The sequence below is a fragment of the Eptatretus burgeri genome, chromosome 14 (assembly GCF_056783735.1).
Source record: "Eptatretus burgeri isolate ZD-2024b chromosome 14, Ebu_testis_v1, whole genome shotgun sequence".
NCBI classification, from domain to species: domain Eukaryota; kingdom Metazoa; phylum Chordata; class Myxini; order Myxiniformes; family Myxinidae; genus Eptatretus; species Eptatretus burgeri.
In genome coordinates, this window is record NC_140974.1 from 57772013 (window position 1) to 57787569 (window position 15557).

The 15557-nt window shown below is 45.9% G+C and overlaps 1 protein-coding gene across 5 annotated transcripts in view; it reads right to left on the reverse strand.

Annotated features, from left to right (window-relative positions):
* The window catches only part of TRAPPC9 (trafficking protein particle complex subunit 9), a 131025-nt gene that overhangs the window by 69062 nt on the left and 46406 nt on the right, over nt 1-15557 (reverse strand). For all 5 annotated transcript variants that reach the window (XM_085855026.1, XM_085855024.1, XM_085855023.1 and 2 more), the window contains 3 exons: nt 2160-2290; nt 1859-2001; nt 1611-1721 (listed from right to left, as the gene is read on the reverse strand). In XM_085855026.1, the coding sequence (XP_085711152.1) occupies nt 1611-1721; nt 1859-2001; nt 2160-2290 (385 nt within the window). The remainder of the gene's footprint in view (nt 1-1610; nt 1722-1858; nt 2002-2159; nt 2291-15557) is intronic.

The window sequence follows — 15557 nt, forward strand, 5'->3', positions numbered from 1 at the left end:
TTTTCAGGAATTCAATTGGATTTTCACCTGCGACATGATGCAGGTCTACAAGAGCTCTGCATTGCTGTTGTTGGGATTCTTAATGGGGGTCGATTTTTGAAATGTGCATCTTTTGGTCGGACAGCTGCCGAACCACACCAGCATCTGTCGCTCGATTCCACCCACTATGGCACCCAGACAAAATATGGCGCCCATCTTGGTTTTCTGTTGGGCCGAACACATTAGGCCTGTAGGCCTCTGCTGACAATACACTCACTTGTTTTATTAAGCACAATTCATTTCAAGACTTATGAAAACCGATAAAAGAAAAGAAGATGCTCAGTGACCTTCACTTTTTTGTGCTGAAAAAAAAATTATATATATATATATATATATATATATATTTATATATATATATATATATACATGTTTCTGAAATACAGCCAAAACGGTACACGATAGCGCAAAAATTCGGTACACGATAGCACAAAAAAAACCTCACGATTCGCCTGCGGTGTGCAGTATCAAGTTTCGTTCAAATCGGGCAATGAAAAAAATATTTAAAAAAAATCAATTCCCGATTCAGTCAAATACTCTTCGGGAGGATTTGATCAATGCAAACAACCTCAGCGGTATAGCTTGCTGGAGCTATCTTTTTTTTTTTTCTTGAAACGATTTTTTTTTTTTTTTCATCAACCACTGTCACAACAGGAACCTCACGGGTTCACGGGTCATCTAGTATCCAATAAAGTTAGAAAACCACCACAAAGGTGACTAAGTTCATGTAAATGAAATCAAACTACTCAATGGAGATACAAGCCAAATATCTCTAAAACTGTTGGTATAACCATCATCCCAATCACCTGCCTGTTTTGGATCCCTTTGCCTCTACATTTCAGCTCGAGGAGGAATGACTTGTGATTGGTGATTATTGTGGCGCCAAACATGCCGTTACAGGAAATGGAGGAAAGAGTGAAGGATCACAAAGTGGAGAAAACAATGGATTATTCATAATGCTCACCCAGATACACATGTACTAAACAAATACCTTTACACACTTTTTGGTCAGGGATCATTGAATAAATGCCAAGCTACACATAAGTAGTTTAATCTGGCAGCACCCGATGAAGCCCTGTTTTATACTACCACACAAGTCATAAATATATGTGAAAAAAATTACATGCCCAGACATGGAATTGAACCCAGGTCCTCTGGCAAACCGTACCAGTGCTCTGCCATCTGAGCTATCTGAGCTCTCTGGGTGACCCACCAGCTGAACAACGTAATTCTTCCACATACACAGGTGCTACTCTCTTTCCCCGACTGCTTCCGGGGAACTCGCTGCCAACCATAGGAGCAACTGGGGCTTGCTCTCGAGAGGGTCAAGGGGAAAGAGTAGCACCTGTATATGTGGAAGAATTGCGTTGTTCAGCTGGTGGGTCACCCAGATGGCAGAGCACTGGTACGGTTTGCCAGAGGACCTGGGTTCAATTCCTGGTCTGGGCAGGTAATTTTTCCACAAACATTTATGATTGTTCTATCCTGTTCATTTACTAATTATACTACACAAGTCGCCACAACCAAAAGCCCTGCATCCCAGACCAGGCTAAAAATGGTGCACATCACCAAACCTTTTGCTCTCATGTGGCCGAAGAAGAAGGTCATCGTTGTGCTTCGACTGCAGTTGCACCTCGTGTTCCATCTGGTTCTGCACGTCGATCACAAGGTGGCAGCGCTGTGCACTGAACATTTCAAAACAGAAAACCATATAAGTTCCTGATGATGGACAGCCTCAACACATGTTTTCACAGGGACAAGTTACACACAGACAAAAATGGAGACTTCTCGCAAATCAACTTTCACCACATTATCCCATTACCTGGTCGCAGGCACAGCAGAGAGGTTTGTGAAGACTACGGAAGGTTCGACCTCAATCAGGATACTCAACGAGAGGCGCCGAGAATATCCAGCAGTGGCAGCTGGACCTCCGGTGTAATGGACCAATAATACAGCTTCCTGAATCTACATAGGAAGGGTGGACTGAAGGTGAGCAAGTCACGAAGAGCGAAGAAAAACTTAAAATAATTAATTTTGATACAACAGGAATAGAACAACATTTCCTCTGCCATTGAATTAAACAACAATGGTTGAACGAAACTTGGCTCGCAGAACAGTCCCACCTTGAGAGGAGATGGACCTAAGCGCCCATTTTGCTCTGGTGGTGTACCGCCAGGTGTGTGGTACTCCTTATGCGGCCGGCTCACACGCCTTGCAGGGCTGGAAAATGGTGTACCTGGCGCTGTGCTCATTTCTGTGAGTAAAAAGGTTGGCAGTGATGTCGGGAAATGCCGCAACAGCCATCGCTTCGATGCAACGCTCATTAAAAGTCTCCCCAAACTACCACATTATTTGTTGGATTTTATGATGAGTAACAATGCTTAAACATCACAAAGTTAAAATGTTTTAAACATGAAATGCACATCATGGAAAGCGGCAAATAGAAGAACCCAAACCCATTATACACATATTAGACTATGGGCCACCATAGACCCCCATCCCCCCCCTGGGGATTTTTGTAGACTATGTTTTTTCAGATAGCATGACTCATGCCCCAGCACAATTCGGTTGTCTGGGGGGAAAAATAAAATAAAAAAAAAAATTTAAAAAAAAAAAAAAAAAAAAAAAAAAAAAATCGGTGGTGGGTGTGGTCGTGACACGCACCGCAGTAAGCTCACCCCCCATTCTGAAATAAGGAATTTGGTCTCCGTAAATATCTTCGCTATCCCTTAGGCTAGGACGCTGAAATTTCTCATACTTTACCGTTGGGTCAAGTCTTAACTGAAAATCTCAAAATTAAATCCAAGATGGCCGCTATAGCGACGTCACTTTCAAGCTGTTTTTAGACCTCAATTTTGGAATTTGTCATTTGTGGATGTTTTTTCTTTAAAACTTATGCATAATTTCTGTTGTTCACTTGCTCACTGCCATCATACATGTAGTATTCACAGATTGTTGAATTGATGTTGATGTTTATTGATTTCTGTATTTCAGTTTAGATGAGACTTTTCAATGGCCAACAAGAAGAAAACAGATGAAAAACCCTTGAAATTAAAGGCCAGCTCACGGTCTAAAGCCAAACTGTGGTGAATTAACGTGAATCGAGGGACATGACGCGGGATCACATGTTGTGCGTCTCGCGTATAAGGGGATGTCTCTGCGGCACGAGTGATTGTCCCCGGGGCATTGCTATTGACATCGGCTGTCCACTTGATGCTCGTTAACTGAAGGTGCTCATTGACTGGTGAGAATGGAGATTATATCGAACTCCGTGCTTACGCGGATTTAGTCTGCAATGGTTAACTGCACATGTATACGTTACTGCTTATGTACTCCTAGCTGAACCTGTATTTCCTGGTGTGCCCACAGAAGCGGCTCCAATCAAATGGAATAAAGCCTAAACTCTGAAGGTTCATCTCTCGCTCTCATTTCAATTTATTCCATTTGATTTTCTCGGCTCTCTCAACCAAAGATGGACAAGATCTACAAACCAGAGAGGTTCGACGCAGACCCGAACGCGACTGACGCAGAAATGAAATGGTCACATTGGTTCTGCTCCTTCTCACACTATCTGACCATCATCGCGGAGGGAGCTGACAAATTTGCCGCTCTCGTGAATCATGTCTCGCCCGGCGTGTACAGGCTCTTCTCGGGGTGCGACACTTACGAAGCAGCGATCGACGTGCTGCAGGCGCTCTACGTGAAGCCCAAGAACGAGGTATACATACGACATCTTCTCAACACACGCAAGCACGCAGCCGGGGAGACAATCGATCAGTTCCTGCAAGCTCTGAATCAGCTGGGAAAAGACTGCAGCTTCCGGGCGGTAAGCGCCGAGGAACACCGAAAGGAAGCGACCCGGGAGGCATTCATCCAAGGACTCAGATCAGCCCACATACGGCAACGCTTACTAGAGAAAGCGCAACCCACTCTTGACAAGGTAGTCGATCAGGCTCGAGCGATGGATACGGCTCAGCAGCAATCTGAGTCATTTGGGACACCGATGCTGCTCATGAACGCTGCTACGATGGGAACCCAAGGAACCCCACTGGCACAGACACAGCCAGACATGAGGGATGGAGAAACACCCGAGGAGCCGGATACCCAGACCTCGTCAAACTCCTCAGCAACTGCTCCGGTTGGTAAATGCTTCTTTTGTGGGTACAAAGGCATCCTCGTCAAAAATGTCCCGCCAGAGATGCCACATGCATGAATTGCGACAAGAAAGGGCATTATGCCAGGGTATGTAAATCTACTCTAAGGAGAAATAAACCCACTTCTGCGGCTCTCTACTCGCAAAATAAATTGACTGCAGCCTCCCGGGGAATCTATCCAAGGCTATCATCAACGTACGAATTAACGGGCATATGGCTGAGGCACTGATTGATACCGGTAGCTCTGAAAGTTTCGTCAACAGCTCGCTAGTGAAGGGCAGGAAATGGGTAATCCACCCGACTGACAATACGGTATGCATGGCCGCCACCTCACTACAATCCAGCGTACGAGGGTACTGCAATGTTGAATTGGACGTAAAAGGGTACACGCATCGGGATGTAAAGGTGCTGGTGCTTCGTGATTTGTGCGCAGACGTAATTCTGGGTCATAATGTCCTCAAGCAGCACACGAGCGTCGAAATACCCTTTGGAGGAAGCAAGCCTCGTCTAATTTTAAATGCGTTGACCACCGCGGAGGTGACGTCCCCCCAGCTGTTCGCTAACTTGTCGCCGGTCTGCAAACCGATAGCGATCAAATCGCGGCGATATACCACTGCTGACATGAATTTCATCACTTCGGAAACCAAGCGATTACTGGAGGAGGGAATTATAGAACCGAGCGATTCGCCATGGCGCGCACAGGTGTTAGTAACCAGCAGTCAGAACCATAAGAAACGGATGGTTGTCGATTATTCCCAAACGGTCAATCGCTTCACCCAACTCAACGCCTACCCCCTGCCGCGCATAGATGAGATGGTCGAACGCGTGGCCAATTATAAGGTATTCAGTACCATCGACTTGCGAAGCGCCTATCATCAAATTCCCATCCGAGAGGAAGACAAACCGTACACTGCATTCCAGGCAGGGCGGCGCCTCTACCAGTTCAGAAGGATACCATTCGGTGTCACGAATGGAGTAGCTTGCTTCCAACGGGTTATGGACGACATCATCTCAGATGAAAACCTCGAAGACACTTTTGTTTACGTGGATAATGTCACAGTGTGCGGTAGGGATCAGAGGGAACATGATAGGAATCTGGACAGATTCTTGAGCATTGCTGGAAAATATAATCTGACTCTCAACTACGAGAAATGCGTATTCTCGGCAAGGTCAATTGACCTTCTCGGCTACACAATAGCCGACGGCACAATTAAGCCTGATCCTGAGCGATTGCGCCCGCTCCGTGAGCTTCCACCACCTCAGGACTTGCAAACAATGCGCCGGGTGATCGGGATGTTCGCTTACTATGCAAGATGGATTTCGCAATACTCCGAGAAAATACATCCCCTAGTGCATTGCAAAAACTTTCCACCAGATGCCGCTGTCGTAAAAGCTTTCCACAATCTCAAGGATGATATCAGTAAGTCCGTGGTTTTATCGATCGACAGCTCGGTGCCCTTCGTGGTGGAGACCGACGCTTCAAATCACGCCATAGCTGCTACACTTAATCAGTCTGGGCGGCCGGTCGCGTTCTTCTCGAGAACTCTCTCTAGAAGCGAGCAGAGACACTCGGCAATAGAGAAGGAGGCGTACGCCATCGTCGAAGCGCTGCGTAAATGGAGACATTCATTATTTACTGGGAAACCACTTCACGCTCGTTACGGACCAACGATCCGTGGCTTTCATGTTTGATGGGAAAAATAACGGGAAAATTAAGAATGAAAAAATTATGAGATGGCGGATAGACCTAGCTTGCTACAGGTACGACATTGTTTACCGGCCCGGGAAAGAAAACCCTGCTGCAGATACCTTCTCCCGGGTCTACAGTTCGGCAACAATCAGTCAGGCTTTGCAAGACCTCCATGTGTCTCTGTGCCACCCAGGGGTAACCAGGATGGCACATTTCGTACGCAGACAAAATCTTCCCTATTCTGTTGAAGATATTAAACAAATGAATGCTTCATGTCCTGTTTGTGCTGAACTAAAACCCAGATTCTATGGCGCGGCTTCTGGCAGACTGATCAAGGCTACTTCCCCCTTCGAGAGACTAAACATCGACTTCAAAGGGCCCCTACCGACCGAAACAGACAACAGATACATATTCACCGTTGTTGATGAATATTCAAGGTTCCCTTTCGCGTTTCCGTGCTCGGATATGACCTCGGGCACTGTCGTAAAATGTCTCTCTGACCTCTTCGCTATGTTTGGGAGACCTTCGTACATACATTCAGACAGAGGGCCGTGTTTCATGTCGGCCGGGCTAAAACAATTCCTATTAGAGCACGGCATAGCAACTAGTCGAACGACGGGTTACAACCCACAGGGAAACGGGCAGGTGGAACGGTATAATGGAGTAATTTGGAAAGCCGTAACTCTGGCGCTGAAATCGAGAGGACTGGGCCCCGAGCGATGGGAGGTTACTCTTCCTGACGCTCTGAATTCCATACGCTCTTTGCTCTGCACGTCCACAAATGCCACTCCTCACGAACGTATGTTTACTCACCAACGACGTTATGTTGTCGGTCAAACGTTGCCCAACTGGCTGACCCACCCCGGTACAGTGTTCATGAAACGCCCGGTACGACAAAGCAAGTATGAACCCCTGGTGGAGGGGGTCGAACTCATTGACACTAATCCAGAGTATGCTCATGTCAGGCTCCCGGATGGCAGGGAGACCACTGTGTCGGTTCGCCATCTGGCTCCCTCAGGTACTCCTCCCGCCGGTACACCACCTTCTGGCACTCCTCCTTCTGACATTTCCCCCCCAGGAACTCCGCCAGGCGACGGGGCTGCCGCGTTCCACCCGAGAGCGATCGAGGAGTCATCCCCGGCACAAGTCGAGGCTCACCAAGAGGATCGGGAGTCTCCCTCAAGTGAAACTGCCGTTTACTCCCGGAGAGGTCGACGAATAAGGCCCCCTCGACGACTCAATCTGTAAAGGGGATTATCGGCATTCTCGCTGCTCATGCTCCTATATGCCCATTATATCATATATCGATGCTCATTTCCATGCTCCTACAACTCAAAATAATCACTGCTTGGCATGTATGCTTCTGTAGATCTATTAGTCCGCGTTGCTTGAAATGTATACTCCTATAGTGCTAAAGCAATCATGGTGTGTAAGATGGGCCCCTAGTTACATTTTAAAGGTGGGGAGAATGTGGTGAATTAACGTGAATCGAGGGACATGACGCGGGATCACATGTTGTGCGTCTCGCGTATAAGGGGATGTCTCTGCGGCACGAGTGATTGTCCCCGGGGCATTGCTATTGACATCGGCTGTCCACTTGATGCTCGTTAACTGAAGGTGCTCATTGACTGGTGAGAATGGAGATTATATCGAACTCCGTGCTTACGCGGATTTAGTCTGCAATGGTTAACTGCACATGTATACGTTACTGCTTATGTACTCCTAGCTGAACCTGTATTTCCTGGTGTGCCCACAGAAGCGGCTCCAATCAAATGGAATAAAGCCTAAACTCTGAAGGTTCATCTCTCGCTCTCATTTCACAAACATTCGCATGAAGGCTTATCCTGTATTATACACTATGTGAAACACACCTCAGATAAAAAAGTTAGACCACTTTCAGATGTTAGTTTCTCGAAGATAGAAGAAACAGTGGAACTGCGACAGAAGAGAGTTAATGCCAGTGAAAGGCTTGATGATATTTGTATGGAGGTACCAAAAACTTTCTACAAAAACGTGCACGGAGCGCACAGATGGTGCTATACAAATTTCATGAACACGTCCCGCTTCCTCAAAAGAAAGGGTCCTGCTGAAGACGATGAAGTACCATGTAGCGCCAAGAGACGCAGATCCTCAGAATTGGCTGCAATATTATTTCCTGCGAAGAAATGTCTCTTCTGTGACAGATCACGTAAAAAAGGTACAGGGGAAGGAAGAGAGGCTTGTGAAGTGTGTTACAAGTAGCGCAGAAGAGTCAATCAAAGCAGCCGCTGAGAAAATGAAAGATGCCAATATATTGGCGAAAGTACAAGATGTTGATTTAATCGCCCGTGAGGCACACTACCATCCGTCGTGTCGTAAGCATTATACAAGCACAGATGATCGGCATGAAAAAACTGATGTAGACACTTCAGTCGTGGAACAACAGAATGCTCATGCAGCTGCATTTGAGCATGTCTGCCAATATGTTGAGAACAGCATTATCCATGGAGCTAACGTTGAAAGAGTTACAATGCTCAAGGACCGATATTTGCAGTTTATGTTGAGCAATAGCCCCAAATTTTACAATGTCAATTACAAAACTGACAAGATAAAAGCAAAGTTGACAAAGAAATTTGGAAGCAAAATAGAGTTTTGCCAACCTAATTACAGGAGTGAACTTGTGTATTCGACGGAAGTTCCAAAAGGTCAGGCCATCGAGTCTGCATTTGAGGTTGCTCCATCCGACCTGAAACGCCTTGAAGAAGCAGCACTACTCCTATGAAGACTTATTCTTGGCTCCAAAGAAGAATCAACAGAGATGCCTTGGCCACCTTCACCAAGCTTCTTACTTAGTGGAATTGTCCACCCACCTACTCAATTGCAAGATTTTCTCTCCTGGGTGATTACTGGAAAGAAATTTGCAGATGCGTCGACGAAAAGAAGCAGATTGGTTGATTCCTTTGCTGAAGATATTTGCCAAGCTTTGACAAGAGGGCAATGGACAATGCCCAAACACCTTCTTCTGGGTATGACACTAAGGCATTTGACTGGTAGTGCTGAAAGTCACTCTATTGAATTGATATGGACACTGTGTTTCCTACTCTCGTCTGCTGGAACTGGAAACGGCCATGTGTAAGAGCATAGTGGAGAGAGAAGGCGTTATTCCACCTTCAATTCAGCCAGCCGGAAATGTTGTTAGTTACCTATGCTGGGACAATTTTGACCTGAATGAAGAAACACCTTCGGGTACTGGCACAACACACACGGCCCATGGGATAATGATCCAGGAGGTTCTGAAAGATGCTTGCAGCAACCCCTCTTGCATTCAAGTTCCCATTCTCAAGAACAAGCAGCGCTCAGTGGTTTACAATCCCCAAGAGGTAGAGCCATGTTTTGTCAATACCAAGACTGAACCATCCCTTGTCGTATCCATCAGTGATGCCCCACAAACAGACACAGAAACTTGGGCCCAATGGTCTGATACAGTGTGGGTATTTTGCAGGGCACTGCTGCAGAACACGACCCAGATGGTACCTGGATGGGCTGGTTGGGTAACCATGACAGCGAAGAACAAAGATGACAAGGATGTTATCCACAGTTGACTACATGGCTCCCGTGAATGCCCCGGTTACCGAGAATGGCACTGTCCAACACCTCCTGAAACTTTCCCAGGCATCATCCAGAGAAGTGGGCCAGCACTACACAATCGTGACGTTTGACCTGGCAGTGGCCAAAAAAGCATATGCTCTTGTATGGCAGAATAATCGTTTGTTTGAAGACGTAATTGTCAGGATGGGTGTTTTTCACACTACCTCTGCATATCTTGGTGCTCTTGGAAAACGGCTTCAGTCCAGTGGCTTTGAGGAAATAGTAGTGGAAGCTGGAATCTGCGCCAGTGGGTCCATTAACAAAGTGATGTCCGGGAAACATTACAACAGAGCATTGCGTGTTCACAGGCTAACACTTGAAGCCTTAGAGCGTCTGTTGTTGAGAGCTTTCGAGACATCAGAGGGGCAGATTATTGGAGATGAAACAAGAGGCCTCCTGCAAAGCTTGTCACTCATTCCAAGTAAGGAGAATCTATCAGAAACTCTGGCCAACAATAGCTGCACATGGCTGCTGATGCTCTACAACAGTTATAAGGAAAAGGTTCGCAAGGGCTCTTCTGCTCTTCCTTCGCTCTTCGTATCTGCTGTTCGTATCTCTTCTTCGTATCTGCTGCTCTTCCTTCGCTCCAATTGGTTCTTCTGACCACGTCCTTGTTAAAGTGGACATCTCTCTGGCTGTTATCAGAGAACCACCTCACCGCCGTCGAGTCTGGCATTTCACTCAAGCCGACTGGCAGGGTCTCCGAGCAGCCATCAAACTTACAGACTGGTCTCCTATCACTACTTTCTCAAACATCAACTCATCCTGGGAATTCTTTCAAAGAAACTTGCTCTCCCTCATGCACAGATTTATCCCCTCTCGTGTTCAGTTGTCTTACCCTTCCTCCCGCCCTTGGTTTACTGAAGCTTGTGGCGAGACAGTTGTCCTGAAACAACTTGCCTTTGCCTCATGGAAAGCAAACCCAACTGAGGGCAATCTCAGTTCTTTCCACAAAGCTCGGAACAAGTGTGTATCTACCCTCAGGAGAGCCAGAAAACAACATCTTTCTCATCTCAAGTCTGAACTCTCATACCTCTCTCCCTCCTCAAAATCCTGGTGGCGTTTAATCAAATCTGTTTCTGGTGTATGTCCCCCCTCCATCCCCTCCCTTACCTCAAATGGCCGCACTGCTGATTCTACATGTGATAAAGCTGAATGTCTAAACTCGGTGTTTGCAGCTAAATCTTGTGTCCTAAACCCATCACTATCTCTACCCACTTTACCCAGTCGCACCCAACTGTCCCTGGACTCTGTATCCTTTTCTCCTGACAAGGTGGAGAGCTTGCTTTCAAACCTCGAGTCAGATTCTGCAACCAGTCCAGACGGCATCAGCCCACATGTCCTCAAAGCCTGCTCTTCTGCTCTTGCTCACCCTCTCTCTGTTCTATTCACCCTCTCATTTGCCCAAGGTCATCTGCCATCTGCTTGGAAATCTGCTAACATCACTGCCCTGCATAAAAAGGTGCAAAAACAGATCCCTATAACTACAGACCAATCAGCCTTCTCCCAATCATCAGCAAGGTGATGGAATCCATCATCGCCTCAGATATGAAATCCTTCCTCTTCTCCAATGGCTTGATTTCCAATCATCAATTTGGTTTCAGACCAGGTCACTCTACCCTGGATATGCTGCTTCTGCTCTCCCATCAATGGATGGAGGTCCTCAATGCCAGACAGGAAATCCGAGCCGTATCCCTGGACATATCACGTGCTTTTGACACAGTCTGGCACCCTGCCCTACTCACCAAACTCTCTTCCCATGGTATTCAAGGCCATCTCCACTCATGGCTCGCAGACTTCCTCTCCTGTCGCAGTCAACGTGTGGCCCTAAATGGAGTTCTTTCATCCCCTCTTCCTGTGCAGGCTGGAGTTCCTCAAGGTAGCGTTCTGGGCCCTGTTCTTTTTCTGGTTTTCATCAATGATCTCTCGGACTCTCAGGAAAATCCTCTATTTCTCTTTGCCGACGACTCCACCCTCTGCCGTACCATCTGTCATCCCTCAGACCGGCAAGCAGCAGCTTCTTCACTCACTGCAGATCTGGATAAAATCACAAACTGGTCCAACACGTGGAACATGTCTTTCAATCCAGACAAATCTCACACTCTCACTATGTCTCTTCGAAAGGACCGTTTACAAAACCCCCCCATCCACTTTCTCAACAATCCTCTGGAAGAAGTCTTTTCTTTCAAGCTTCTAGGTCTCACTATCTGCCATGACCTTTCCTGGGAAAGTCACATTTCCAACCTCGCCTCAAAAGCCAGTCGCCGACTGGGAATCCTCCGTCGTGCTAAGTCCTTCCTCGGCCCTCTTGAGCTCCTGACCACTTACAAAGCTTTTGTCCGTAGCCTGATGGAGTACTGCTCTCCCCTCTGGGCTGGTGCTCCTGCCTCCCACCTTTCTCGGCTTCACGCTGTCGAAACCAGGGCATTTAAGATCATCGGCATCTCCCGCAATGAAGCTGAGTCTTTGGGCCTCTCACTCAATCACCGCAGGTTGGTCGGTGGTCTTTCTGTCTTCTACCGACTCCTCTCCAGCCTTGCCCCCCCTGCTCTCTCTGCGATTTGTCCCCACCGCATTTCCACAGGGCGCTCAAGGTCCGCCAACAACCCCCTTCTGGTAAAACTACCAAAATCACGAATCACTGCTCATCTTCACTCTTTCATTCCTCTTTTTTCCCGCCTTTGGAATAAACTTCCTCACTCTATTCTTTCCCATTCTTCCCTCCAGGCTTTCAAAACAGCTGTTCACCACCACCTCTTATCTTCCCCCATCCAAATCCTCGATCTTTTCTACCCCCGATAATCCACCCAAGCCCACTTCCTTCATTTCTCCTACTTTCCTTCCTGAAAGTCCCTGAAATGTCCATCTTCTCTTCGCCATGTTCCCCGTCCCATCCCCATCCCTCTCCCTTCCACAGTTCACCTAATGTGTGTTCCCCACTGTTTTGTCCCTTCCACTCCCGCCCCTCTTGTCTCATGCCTCCTTGCTGTGAGTTGTGTGTTAGCTCTCATACGAGCCTCGACCAAGGTATACAAAAAAAAAAAAATAAAAAAAAAAAAGGGAGAAATGGGGAAAACCACTCAGTTTTGGTTGGATTATATAGATAAAGTATGGCTGGTCTTGATGTTTCTCAGAGCAACCAAAGAGAACAATTTGGATCTTCATCTGTGGTGTCTGCAAAACCTGTGTATCGCATGTTTTTCAGCTCTGACCGACCAAATTATGCAAGATATGCAACGGTATACATGCTGACTCTCCTAAACCTCCCCAGTTCCCATCCTAGAGCTCAAGAGCTTTTGCGGTTAAATGGATTCAGTGTGAACAGATCCGAGGTACAGTCATCGAGAAATGCAGTTGATCTTACCATTGAACAAACCATCAATCGACATGCAAAATCTCACGGGGGAATTATTGGATTCAGCAGAAACTATTCTGCTTACTACAGATGGTGTATGACAAGACACTCGCGGGCAGGTTATGTCCAAGCCACCATGGAACTGACAGGAATGGAGAGTCAAGGATGTTCAACACACAAGGATATAAGGACCTGAGAAATACTCCGCAGTGAAACTGATGTTCGCAAGGTTGTTGATGCCATCACAAGCTTCATTAACCCTTTCAATGTCGAGGATAAAGATGTCCTCTATTGTCTGTCATCAGGAGTACCAGCTCCACCCGAAGTTGAGCAGGATCTTCTATCAGCGGACAATCGTGGGAAGATATTACACGAAGCATTTGTAAAAGAAAGGCTAATCAAGAAAGAAAAGAGTTTCCACGAACCAATCAAGAAACAGAAACTCAAAACATTTGCGTCACTAGCAAAGTCAGTTAAAGTTACAGGGACAGACAAAAAAACTAAGAATGTTGTTGCATAACAGAATATGTTTGGCCAATTGATATTGCTGGCTCTTAAATACAACATGAGCATGGAAAAGGTCCTCGGTTATCCATTGGGGCCCATTCCATGGGCTCTAGCAACAGCTACAGGATCCCCAACGAAAACAGACAAGGCCAAGCTAATGCATACCCTGGAAGGACATGCTAACTTGTCACAGCGACCGACCAACGAAAGCATGAGTTACATAATCGATGGAAATGCCCTACTACAGACACAAGTTTCCATCCCAGAAACATTTGGTGAGCTGGCTGAAAGTTTGTTCGCACAACTTCCTAAAGTACGACGGATAGACTTTGTGACTGATGCTTACAGAGACATGTCGGTCAAAGAAGCAGAGAGAGAGAGAGAGAACACAGAGGAGCATCGTCAACGCACTTAATCAAGAGTCTGCTTACGAAGATCCCACGTGACTGGAAGAAGTTTCTGCGTAACTCAAAGAATAAAACACAACTTACCAAACTGCTTCTGCTGGAATGGAAAACGCCAAAGTACTCTGCAAAACTGGTCGAAAGAAGAATCCTGTTTGTCTGTGGGAGAGACTGCACATCCATCACAAGCTCAGATGGTAAAACTACCGAATCAGAAGATGTGGAGGAGCTACATTCGACTCAAGAGGAATCAGACACAAGGATGATTCTGCACTGCCTACATGTAGCTTCACATTCCTCATCTGAGTCCACAATTGTAATTAGATCACCAGACACAGATGTATTCTTGTTGCTCCTTAAATTTGCGCAAGATATTCAACAGCGAGTGTTATTTGACACAGGAGTCGGCAACAAACGACGGATGATTGACGTTCATCGTGTAATCGCAGAAGCTGGAAAAGATATCTGTTCAGCACTACCAGCGTTGCATGCATTTTCTGGGTGCGACACGAGTTCATTCGTACGAAAGGGGAAGCTGCTTCCTTTGAAGACTCTTAAAGATCATCCGGATTTCTTGGCTACGTTCCTCTCATTAGGAAGTTCACCTGATGTGAGTGATACTCTATCAGACGTTAGAGCACTTCACATGTTTGTTGTACAGGAAGAAGTCAACATCATCTGATATCAACAAGCTACGTACCGAGCAGTTCTTAGAGAGGTTCAAGCCAAAATCTGGATCATTGTTGACCAGTTACAATGGAGTTGACTTGAGCATACTACCTCCATGCCAGGCATCACATACAGAGGGCTGATTACCAAGCACTGGTCTGGTGCAGGGCAGACCAGGCTATGCCAAATGTACCAACGCCAGATGGGCACGGTTGGTGCATAGTACATGGCGAATTGGATTTCCAGTGGACGGAGGGAGATTTGATGCCGAAAGAGCTTGTGGATTTGTACGATGAAGATGAAGAGGAAGAGGACCTTCCAGAAGATGAGAGATTTGAAGATGTCATTTTTGAAGATACAGAGGAATAATTTTCCATGTTTGCCTTCGTGCTCGTCCGTTATTATATAGCCAGTACATTGGAACTTATAGAGAACACTGCCATGAGTTTCACCACATGAATGGTTGTTTGTTGTTTGACTCGACTGTACCATTTGCAAATATACCAATGTCACAAGTTTAAACTTGTTCTTGATAGCTTTAGAGAACCTGGACAACATATATATTGGTGGATTTATTGTTTATCAAGATATGCTTCAATAATCCTTGATGTTTGTCCACTAATGCTGAGATTTGCTAATTGGAAACGAATATTGGCACATGCAAAATAAAACGTATCATTTCAATTTGATTTCAGTTCAATTTATAGCGATGATTAATTGATAATATGACAAGTGATTGATATTCATATCCGTGTGATAATGAGAGCATCTGAATTAATTCTGCTTAGTAATAATCAACATGTCGGAGATGATTGGAGAAAAATGCTCAAAAATATCATTTTCTGTTATGACGTCACTGTGACGTCATTGATCTTTGGGTCAATTAAATTTTCTTCATGTTTTTATAAAGAACAGCTTTTCTTCATACAGCAAGGAGAAATTCAGCAGGATTCACTCAAAAGTACACAAGAAAATAGCAAAATCTCACCCCACCCCTCATTCCTAAAATTATCAAAATTGCATCAGCAAGGTACAGTTAACATAGCCTATACTTTTATTCCACCAAATTCTGCTTGCAGACAAGCAAATTTCAAAAAGACATATAACAGGCTATT